General features: G+C 39.4%; 1 protein-coding gene across 3 annotated transcripts in view; it reads right to left on the reverse strand.

Moving 5' to 3' along the window:
* Window positions 1-12,035, reverse strand: part of SRGAP2 (SLIT-ROBO Rho GTPase activating protein 2) — a 115,417-nt gene that overhangs the window by 18,482 nt on the left and 84,900 nt on the right. For all 3 annotated transcript variants that reach the window (XM_058819605.1, XM_058819604.1, XM_058819603.1), the window contains exons 12-15: window positions 9,215-9,245; window positions 8,335-8,395; window positions 4,440-4,517; window positions 880-1,014 (exon numbers count right to left, since the gene is read on the reverse strand). In XM_058819605.1, the coding sequence (XP_058675588.1) occupies window positions 880-1,014; window positions 4,440-4,517; window positions 8,335-8,395; window positions 9,215-9,245 (305 nt within the window). The remainder of the gene's footprint in view (window positions 1-879; window positions 1,015-4,439; window positions 4,518-8,334; window positions 8,396-9,214; window positions 9,246-12,035) is intronic.

The following is a 12,035-nucleotide window of genomic DNA, read 5'->3' on the forward strand; positions in this document are numbered from 1 at the left end:
CTGCCCCTGCAAAGGCCATTTCTCTGTTGGACAATGGAATCATTCTTCCATTCTGGGGGTGTAGCAAGAGCCAGGCCACTTAAAAACAACACAGAAACCACAAACAAGCTTCTGCCTGGCAGAAACACCTTTAGTAACCATGAGAAATGTTAACAGTGAGTGCCCTGATGATTGATGTGCTGGAGCAGGAGGCAGTGGATGGTCCCTGGTGGGTAAGAAGCTAAAAGGAGCATGAATAAAAACCACCTTGTCAGCTGAGGCCAGCACACAGGAGCATGGCAGCAGATATCCAGGGAAAGAGATATCCAGGGAACCCTGCTGGTGATCCCTGCCTCAGACAGGGCATTTCTGACATCCTCTGATGACAGCTCTTCACGATTATTTTACACAAAAGAGGGTTTTTTGCTTTATTCTCTTTTAAAAGAATCCTGTCACCGAGCACTGGCTCACAAACCCCATCACACAGCCCTCAAAATCTGAATTTCCATCTCCTTGTTCATTCATGTCAGAGCAAGGGTGGCTGTGAAAAGGTGACCGGATAACAGAAAGCAGCCCAGCAGCACAAACCCAGCCAGAGAAACCCCAAAATCTCACCCTGGAGTCAGGTAAAAAGGGGAAAGGGAGAAAAAAACAAGTGTGGGGATGAAGAAAATGAATCCTCAAAATCTCAGAATTTTCATCTCCTTGTTCACTCATGTCAGAGCAAGGACGGCTGTGAAAAGGTGATTGGATAACAGAAACCAGCCCAGCAGCACAAACCCAACCAGAGAAACCCCAAAATTTCACTCTGGACTCAGGGAAAAAAGGGAAAAGGGAGGGAAGACAAGTGGGGGATGAGGAAAATAAATCTAATTTCCTTCCAGTTCTTCATGTACTTACTGACACAGGCAATGAGGTCATGGAAGATGTCCTTGGGGAACAGGGGGTGCTCCAGGCCTCTGAAATAGAGCTTGAGGACTCCTGCTATGGAATCCATGTCGTGGTCATTCTGGTCCCCAGCCAAGGGGTCTTCCCCTTAGGAGCAAGGAGAGAAAAATCAGAATATTGGAGGAAACCAAACACTGGAGGAAATCAAACACTGGAGGAAACCAAACAAACACTGGAGGAAACCAAACAAACACTGGAGGAAAGGATTTATGTTCATCCCACCCGGCCCAGGTGCACTGCAAGGGTGAGGCACAGAGAGATGATGCCCAGGTGGGAAGCTCTGCCAGGAATGCCAGGACACTTTGATGCTTCATGTGACACCTGGGCCAGCTCTGTCGCCCAAATGTCACCCCAATGTCACCCTGGCACCCAGGGGGGTGTGGGGGTGCTCCTGCTGCAGACACGGCAGGTGTTCTGGGCAGGGGAGAACATCACAGCTCCAGCACCTGACAGGGGGCTTTAGGTGACCCAAAAGTGCAGCTGAGGTGGCACAGGGGACACACAAACATCACACACCTGGTCCTGGTGATGCAGGGGACACAGGGGCATCACACACCTGGCCCAGGTGACACACAGACATCACACACCTGGCTCAGGGGACACAAGGGACACAGGGGCATCACACACCTGGCCCAGGTGATAGAGGGGACACACAGACATCACACACCTGGCCCAGGGGACACAGAAACATCACAAACCTGGTCCAGGGGACACAGGTGACACACAAAGCATCACACACCTGACTTAGGTGGTACAGGGGACACACAAACATCACACCTGGGCCAAGTGACACACAACTATCACACACCTGGCCCAGGGGACACAGGTGACACACAAAGCATCACACACCTGGTCCAAGGGATAGAGGGGACACTGAGCATCATCACACCTGGCCCAGGGGACACACAAACATCACACACCTGGCTCAGGGGACACACAAAGCATCACACACCTGGTCCAAGGGATAGAGGGGACACTGAGCATCACACACCTGGCCCAGGTGGCCCAGGGGACACACAAAGATGACATACCTGGCCCAGGTGACCCAGAAACATCATACACCTGGCTGAGGTGGTAGAGGGGACACACAAACATCACACCTGGCCCAGGTGGCCCAGGGGACACAGGAACATCACACACCTGGCCCAGGTGACACACAGACATCACACACCTGGCCCAGGTGACACAGGTGACCCAGGTGCATCACAATCACAGGGACACAAGCATCACCTGTCCCAGGTGTGTGCAGGCCCAGGGAATGGGGTGGGGGAAGTGTTTTTGGGACAATTTGTTGCTGCAGATCCACCAGGTTTGCCTGCACTACCAAAGGGAAGATGCTCACTCAAGGAGCTGCTCCCTGGGGAAAACTCCCTATCAGCCATAATTAGATTTAATGATGGGGCAATCCTCAAATTGAAGCCATATATATCCATTATGTGACTGAAATTACCAAAGCTTGCCTATTATCTTAATAACACACAGGATAATAAATGGGCCACTCCAAAGCTGAGCACCAGCCCTGGTATTAACTGCCACCAAGGGCTCTGCAGGAGGAAATAAACTGCAGGGACCTCGCTGGTAACTTTGGCAGTGTTCTACAGCACAGATTTTACAGAAAAAAGTGAGATGAAGGGAGGAAAAAAATCCTCTTTTTTATTTCTGCATGGAACCAGTGGGTATTTCCCCAAACTGGTATTTCTTTATATAAAAATCTGATTCTGATAAAGTGGGTACTTCCCCAGTTTGGTATTTCTTGATATAAAAATCTGATTCTGATAGAGTGGGTATTTCCCCAATCTGGTATTTCTTGATATAAAAAAAATCTGATTCTGATAAAGTGGGTATTTCCCCAAGCTGGTATTTCTTGATATAAAAATTTCGTTATAAAAAAATCTGATTCTGATAAAGTGGATATTTCCCCAAGTTGGTATTTCTTGATATAAAAACTTCTTTATATAAAAATCTGATTCTGATAAAGTGGGTATTTCCCCAAGCTGGTATTTATTTATATAAAAATTTCTTTATTAAAAAATCTGATTCTGATAAAGTGGGCATTTCCCCAAGTTGGTATTTCTTGATATAAAAACTTCTTTATATAAAAATCTGATTCTGATAAAGTGGGTATTTCCCCAAGCTGGTATTTCTTTATATAAAAACTTTTTAATATAAAAATCTGATTCTGATAAAATGCATATTTCTCCAAACCGGTATTTCTTTATATAAAAATGTGATTCTGATAAAGTGGGTATTTCCCCAATATGGTATTTCTTTAATAAATTTTTTTTTTTAAATTTGGTATTTCTTTAAATAAAAATTTCTTTATATAAAAATCTGATTTTGATCAAGTGGGTATTTCCCCAAGCTGGTACTTCTTTATATAAAGAATTCTTTATATAAAAATCTGATTCTGATAAAGTTGGTATTTCTTTATATAAAAACTTCTTGATATAAAAATCTGATTCTGATAAAGTGGGTACTTTCCCAATCTGGTATTTCTTTATCAGAATCTGATTCTGATAAAGGGTACTTCCCCAAACTGGTATTTCTTTATATAAAAATCTGATTCTGATAAAGTGGGTACTTCCAAAAGCTGGTATTTCTTTATATAAAAATTTGTTTATATAAAAATCTGATTCTGATCAAAGTGGGTATTTCTCCAAACTGGTACTTCTTTAATTTCTTTATATAAAAACCTGATTCTGGTGCTTTTCCTGACTGTGACACACATTCCTGCTGAGGGTTTTCGCTCTCAGGTGGATGGAGCAGGGCACGGGTGACATCACCCACCACACGTCGCCGCTCATTAAAATTCCCTCTCCCCCAAAAGCAAAACAAAGCCAATTAATGCCTGCCCTTGTCCTGCAGCAGGGAAAAACACTGGTGCCATTCTCTGGGAGCACGGACTGCAGGGATTAACAGCAGCCCTGTTGTTCCCAGTGACCTGAGGAGCAGCAGCTCCTCTGAACCTGCCCAGCAAGGAGCTGATGAGCCAGGAGGCTCCCAACTGCTCCCTGCCTTTGTATGGAGAGGGAAAAAACCCAATCTATTAAAAGCGACCTCAAATTAACACTCTCTTGAAATTCCCCCCTCTCTCCCTTGCTGGTGTTTTGAATAAATGTAGCCAAGCTGTGTCTCAGCAAGAGAGAGAAAAGCCCATGGAAATTCATCCTGCAGCACACAAAGAGCTGGGGAGAGGGGAGGAAACTGCAGTTGCACCTCATAATGAAATCCTCCACGTCCTTTAGTGTTGCAAACAATCAATAAGCTATCAGACATGAGGGGAGATTGGATTCAGAATATTTATTGCACAGCCACTCCACGGGGTACAAAGCACAACAGCAAACAAGTGAGAATTCAAGGTTAATGAGCACCAGGGAGGGGTTGGGGAGAGCCTCACTCAGGAAACACAAAAATCAAAGGGGCAAAAAGAAGTGAGCTGCACTCAGGGCAGTTCTGAGGGCTCACACAAATCCCCACATTTGGCAATAATTCCTAGAAAAGCTGCCCCTTACCTCTCTCAAATGCATTTTTGATGTCGTTCACTTCAACCTGGGACCCAGACACTCTGAAAATTCCTTCATGCTGCAGACCTGCAGGAAAACAAGAGATGCTGATGACAAGATAAGATGGATTAGATAAAAGAAGAGGCACCTTCAGCAGCTCCAGCTCCTGTGATAAAGGAGAAATAAGAACAAAGGCAGAGGATGCTGTTTAAAATCCACTTTTCCCTGAGATGTCCAGAATATGAAAAACCAGAACTCAGCACAGACAGAAGAATTATTAACCCTTCTAAACTGCTGGAGTAACAGGGCTCTGACAGCCATTGATGTTATCTCTCACCCTGGAGGATCCCCAGAGGATTTTACAACCCAGAGGAAGTCATAAACCAGCAGTGGAGCAGCCAGGAGTAAAATACGACCAATGCCAGGAGGAAAACGTTTAAAATGTTTAAACTGAGATTAAAAAGGGTTCAGTTGAGTCTGTTGGAAAATCAAAGCCAATTGTGGAATCTGAAATCAGCATCTCCTGGTGCTGAAATCAGCATCATCCTGAGGGATTTATCCCCCATCAGTTCTCATTTCAATGGGGTCTCAAGGATTTTGACCAACGCCAGGAGGAAAATGTTTAAAACATTTAAAAAGGATTCAGTTGAATCTGTTGGAAAATCAAAGCCAATTGCAGAATCTGAGTGAAATCAGCACCATCCTGAAGGATTTGTCCTCCATCAGTTCCCATTTCAATGGGGTGTCAAAGATTTTGACCAATGCCAGGAGGAAAATATTTAAAATATTTAAAAAGGGTTCAGTTGAGTCTGTTGGAAAATCAAAGCCAACTGTAGAAGCAGAGTGAAAGAAATCTGCATCTCCTGATATTGAAATCAGCATCACCCTGAAGGATTTATCCCCCATTGGTTCCCATTTCAATGTGGTCTCAAGGATTTTGACGAATGCCAGGAGGAAAATGTTTAAAATGTTTAATCTGAGTTTAAAAAGGATTCAGCTGAGTCTGTTGGAAAATCAAAGCCAATTGTAGAATATGAGTGAAAGAAATCAGCATCTCCTGGTGCTGAAATCAGCATAATCCTGAGGGATTTATCCCCCATCAGTTCCCATTTCAGCGTGGTCTCAAGGACTTTGACCAATGCAAGGAGGAAAATTTCAAAGCATTTAAAAGGATTCAGTTGAATTTGTTGGAAAATCAAAGCCAGTTGTAGAATCTGACTGAAATCTGCATCTCCTGAAGGATTTATCCCCCATTAGTTCCCATTCCAATGTGGTGGATTCCCATTCCAATCCAATCTCAAGGATTTTGACCAATGCCAGGAGGAAAATGTTTAGAACATTTAAAAAGGATTCAGCTGAATCTGTTGGAAAATCAAAGCCAATTGTAGAATCTGAGAGAAATCAGCATCACCCTGAAGGATTTATCCCCCATTAGTTCCCATTCCAATACAATCTCAAGGATTTTGACCAATGTCATGAGGAAAATTTCAAAGCATTTAAAAGGATTCAGTTGAATTTGTTGGAAAATCAAAGCCAATGGTAGAATCTGAGTGAAATCAGCATCTCCTGATGCTGGAATCAGCACCATCCTGAGGGATTTATCCCCCATTAGTTCCCATTCCAATGTGGCGGATTCCCATTCCAATACAATCTCAAGGATTTTGACCAATGCCATGAGGAAAATTTTAAAGCATTTAAAAGGATTCAGTCGAATCTGCTGGAAAAATCATAATCAACTGTAGAATCTGAGTAAAATCAGCATCTCCTGGTGCTGGAATCAGCACCATCCTGAAGGATTTATTCCCCATCAGCTCCCATTCCAATGCAGTCTCAAGGGTTTTTCCAGCAAATATCCAAATATGGCCTTAAAGAAAGATTCTAGGTTGATTCTAGGATTATAACTTGGTTATTCCAAGTGCTGATGAGAATGGGACTCCAGATTATGGATTCTAAAACAGAAATGGAACAAGGGAAACAAGCAAGGCCTGCACCTTGCTTAATGAAGATGGATTCCACCTCCTTCCCCACGTGGTAATTAACAGCTGCTTCACGCATCACTAACAAATGATATCAATTAAAAATGAAAACAAATTGCAATAAATGTGCAGCACCCAGGGCTGGCAGAGGTCAGCCCTGCACACAGGCATAAATCATCTCTGTGTGGCACTGAGCGAACAATTAATTCACTGCTTGACCTCCTGCATTCAAGCACCCTGAGCGCTCCTCCTCCTCCTCCTCCTCCTCATGAAGAGGATGATTGTTCCTGGCGAAGGCCACGTTTCAGGGCTCAAAGGAAGGTGAGAGCAGGGAACACAAGTGGGAAGCTTGTTTTGTAAGGAATAAAGGGATGTTGTTGGTAAAACAAGGTTTGCAAGGTCGGTGATTTGGAGCAGTCACTGCACCAGAAATCAGAGCCATTTCCTTCTGGGGAAGCTTCTGCACCAGGTCCTGAGCCATTCTGACCATCCTTATAAGGTTTATTTTATAACTTTAACCTACAAAATATAGATTATTTTATTTTATTTTCTGTTATTTTTTGTATTTTATTTTATTTCAATTCTATTTTATTTTATTGGAATGTCACGCAAGGTCACTGTGCATAGGTTATTTTATTTCATTTTATTTTATAGAAATGTCCCACAAACTCACTGCGCATAGGTTATTTTATTTTATATTTTATATTTTATTTCATATTTTATTTTATGGGAATGCCCCACAGACTCACTGTGTATATGTTATTTGATTTGATTTTTATTTTATAGGAATATCCCAAAAACGCACCATGCATAGGTTTATTTTATTTTATTTTATTGCAATGTCCCACAAACTCACCATGCATAAGTAATTTTATTTTATTTTATTTTATTGGAATGTCCCACAAACTCACTGTGCATAGCTTATTTTATTTTATTTTATAGAAATGTCCCACAAAATGTCCCACAGTGTGCGTACGTTATTTTATTATTTTATTTTTTATTTTATTTTTTATTTTATTTTTTATTTTATTTTTTATTTTATGGGAATGTCCCACAAATTCACTGTGCATAGGTTATTTTATTTTATTTTATTTTATGGGAATGTCCCACAAATTCACCGTGCATAGGTTATTTTATTTTATATTTTATTTTATTTTATGGGAATGTCCCACAAACTCACTGTGCGTATGTTATTTGATTTGATTTCTATTTTATAGGAATATCCCATAAATTCACCATGCATAGGTTTATTTTATTTTATTTTATTGGAATGTCCCACAAACTCACCATGCATAGAGGTTATTTTATTTTACTATTTTATTTTATTTTATTTTTCTTTATTTTTATTTTATAGGAATGTCCCACAAACTCACCACGCATAGGTCATTTTATTTTATTTTATTTTATTGGAATGTCCCACAAACTCACGGTGCATAGATTATTTTATTCTATTTTATAGAAATGTCCCACAAACCTAGTGTGCATAGGTTATTTTATTATTTTATTTTTTATTTTACAGGAATGTCCCACAAATTCACCGTACACAGGTTATTTATTTTATTATATTCTATTTTCATTTAATTTTGTATTTTATTTTATACTTTATATTATTTTATTTCATAGGAACGTCCAACAAACTCACTGTGCATAGGTTATTATTTTATTTTATATTTTATTTCATTTTAATTTTTATTTTATATTTCATTTCATTTTAATTTTTATTTTATTGTATTGGAATGTCCCACAAACTCACCGTGCATACGTTTTTATTTTATATTTAATTTTATTTAACGTTATTTTATTTTACATTTTATTTTATTTTATTTTATTTTATTTTATTTTATTTTATTTTATTTTATTTTATTTTATTTATTTTTATTTTATTTATTTTTATTTATTTTTATTTTCTAGGAATTCCCCACACTCACCGTGCCTGCTGATGAAGCGGATGCAGCTCTCCACCACCAGGGGAATGGCTTGGGAGGAATCCTGCCCACAGAGGAATCCCAGCAGAATGCAGAGAGAAGAGGGAAAAAAATAAAAAATAATAAAAAATTAGAAAGATTTGACTCTGCACACCAAGATCACACCTTGCTCTCTTTATCCCTAAACTCCAAAGCCCCGAGACGGAATTGGAATTCCCAAATTTTATCCTTAAAGTATCAACAAGAGATTTTTTGGGTCCTCCCTATCTCAAAAAAACACATTTTACCTCCCTTGGGTACCAAAAATCAACATTTTATCCCCAAGGTCAGGGACACAAAGCCAGGCTTGGTAAATCTTTATTACAGGAAGGCACAACAGGAAAGAAGTTTTAAATTCGAAATTTTAAATTTTGCCATGGAAAACGAACGAGGTTTTGGATTTTTAATTCCAGGACTCTCAAAACACAGAGTAATTTTAAATTTTGCCATGGAAAATGAAGAGATTTTAGATTTTTGATTCCAGGTCTGTCAGAACACAAAGTAAAAGCAATTTTAAATTTTGCCATGGAAAATCAATGAGGTTTTGGATTTTTGATTCCAGGTCTGTCAGAACACAGAGTAAAAGCAATTTTTAATTTTGCCATGGAAAATGAGCAAGGTTTTGGATTTTTGATTCCAGGTAATTTTAAATTTTGCCATGAAAATGAACAAGGTTGTGGATCCAGGTTTGAGGGATTTCTCCAACAAGACTGAAAAGGTCCATGGAAGACAAGGAGGGAAAGATAAAAATTTATTTTCCAGTACTCCTTCTCTTCCCACACCACACCCCTGCCTCGTTACTCAGGGAAATGTTAATTGTTTTAATTATTGTTATAATAATTACCTGCTTCCTCACGGTGGAGCTGCGTCTGCCACTGGTCCAGGGTGCAGGAGGGGAAAAAAAAGAGCAGAAAATCAGAATAATCCTCCCCCATCACCAGCTCATCCCTGCTACGTGCTGGAGCAGGGAAGGATTCAAAAATCCCAGAAAACTAAAATTCCAGAGGCAGAAATCTCAGTAAACCTAAATTCCACAGCCAGAAATCCCAATAAACCGTAACTCCAGAGCCAGAAATCCCAGTACACCAAAATTCGAGCCAGAAATCCCAGTCAAGCATAATTCTAGAGCAAAAAATCCCAGTAAACCATAATTCCAGAGCAAAAAATCCCAGTCAATCACAATTCCAAAGCTAGAAATCCCAATAAACCAGAATTCCAGAGCAAAAAATCCCAGTCAATCATAATTCCAGAGCCAGAAACCCAAACAACCCAAAACTCCAGAGCCAAAAATCCCAATCATCATTCCAGAGCGAGGAATCCCAGTAAACCAAAATTCCAGAGCCAGAAATCCCAATCGTAATTCCAGAGCCAGAAATCCCAGTAAACCAAAATTCGAGCCAGAAATCCCAGTCAAGCATAATTCTAGAGCAAAAAATCCCAGTAAACCATAATTCCAGAGCAAAAAATCCCAGTCAATCATAATTCCAGAGCCAGAAACCCCAATAAACCAAAATTTCAGAGCCAGAATTCCCAATAAACCACAATTCCAGAGCCAAAATTCCCAGTCAATCATAATTCCAGAGCCTCACTCCAGTTCTGGACCTCCAGAAAAACTGTAATTGACTTTTTAAATCACTCAAAACCTGCACGAGGCACAAGGGAGCCCTGACAAAAAAAAAATCACCCCTGATATTTTAATTTTGACCAGCCACAATCCTGGGATGCTTGCAGGAGATGAAGTTTGATATAAATTGCACAGGGAAGAGGAGCTGGGTCCCCCTGTGTTGTTCACAGTCTTTATGATGGTTTTGATATTATTTCAAATAAATAAATAACATTAAACCCCCCCTGGAACAGCAGCACGCACCAGCCTTGCCTGCCTGCTCTCATTTGTTGGTGTTGTGAGACATTAATGGCAGAAAAATAGGAAAAAAGCTTTCCTCTGGCAGGATTTTCCCCTCAAAATTTATGGCTGGGGTTTAAAATTCCTTTAGTTTGTTGTAAAAATGAAAGCAAGGGAGATAATGGCAGCGAGGCCCTCATGTATCACTGCAGCCAATTCCCTGCCAGGGCAGATGGCTGCTGAATTATAAATAAGGGGATTAGAAGTGTGATTTTTTTAAAAAACCTGTACAATGTGTTAATTTGGAGGAAATTCCTTTTGTAAAAAAAAAAAAAAAAAATCAAAAACACTGAATGAAAAATAAAAAAAAAATAAAAATAAATCCAATTCCACGGGCCGTCACAGACAATGAGGCGGGTTTAAAGCTGTTAGCCAGCACGATTCTTTGATATTTAAAATTGTTTCATGATGAATAATATTTTATTATTACAGATGTCAGGGTCTAATTAGGAGCTGTCAGTTTTGCTTTGCAGAGAGGAATGGGAACTGCAGTAATGAGTCCACGCTGGTGGTAATCACCTTGCTTTTGTTAACGAGGCAGGAGGATGCACAGCCCCCAGCCCAGCCCCAGAGCCCCTCAACATCATTTTGGAGATGGGGATTTCTTGCTTAGACAATTTGTTTGATGGTTGGAGTTTGCATTTTGGCTAAAGAAACTTTACAAAATAAGTTTGATTATTCTAATAGTAATAATTGTAGTTTTAGTAGCAGGATTTTGTGTGCAAAAAATGATGAGTTAGACAGCGTCTAATATTTTAGTTGTTCATCAAAATGGGGAAGATGAAACAGGAAAGCTTTATAAATACGATTGTTTGGCAAAAGATTTTGAGACTATAGAAACTATAAGTGAGATTGAAAAGAAAGAAACCCCCTGAATGCATCACTTGGGACTTCTTGCTTAGACAGTTTGTTTGATGGTTGGAGTTTGCATTTTGGCTAAAGGAACTTTACAAAATAAGTTTGATTATTCTAATAGTAATAACTGTAGTTTTAGTAGCAGTGTTTTGTATACTTCAATGTGTGCAGAAAATTATGAATAAGCGTCTAATATTTTAGTTGTTCATCAAAACAGGGGAGATGTTGGGGAAGATGAAACAAAAGCTTTATAAATATGATTGTCTGGCAAAAGATTTTGAGAATATAGAAACTATAAGTGAGATGGAAGTGAAAGAAAGCCCCTGAATCCATCACTTGGGACATGGGGATTTCTTGCTTAGACAATTTGTTTGATGGTTGGAGTTTGCATTTTGGCTAAAGGAACTTTGTAAAATAGGTTTGGTTATTCTAATAGTAATATCTGTAGTTTTAGTAGCAGTATCTTGTATACTTCAGTGTGTGCAAAAAATGATGACTGTCAAATATTCTAGTTGTTCATCAAAATGGGGAACATGAAACAGGAAAGCTTTATAAATATGATTGTTTGGCAAACGATTTTGAGACTATAGAAACTATAAGTGAAATTGAAAAGAAAGAAAGCCCCTGAATGCATCACTTTGGAGATGGGGATTTCTTGTTTAGACAATGTTTGATGGTTGGAGCTTTGCACTTTGGCTAAAGGAACTTTATAAAATAAGTTTGATTATTTTAATAGTAATAATTGTAGTTTTAGTAGCAGTCTTTTGTATACTTCAATGTGTGCAGAAAATGATGAGTAAGTGTCTAATATTTTAGTTGTTCATCAAAATGGGGGAGGTGAAACAGGAAAGCTTTATAAATATGATTGTTTGGCAAAAGATTTTGAGAATATAGAAACTATAAGTGA

This window comes from Ammospiza caudacuta, chromosome 24, assembly GCF_027887145.1.
Source record: "Ammospiza caudacuta isolate bAmmCau1 chromosome 24, bAmmCau1.pri, whole genome shotgun sequence".
NCBI lineage: Eukaryota > Metazoa > Chordata > Aves > Passeriformes > Passerellidae > Ammospiza > Ammospiza caudacuta.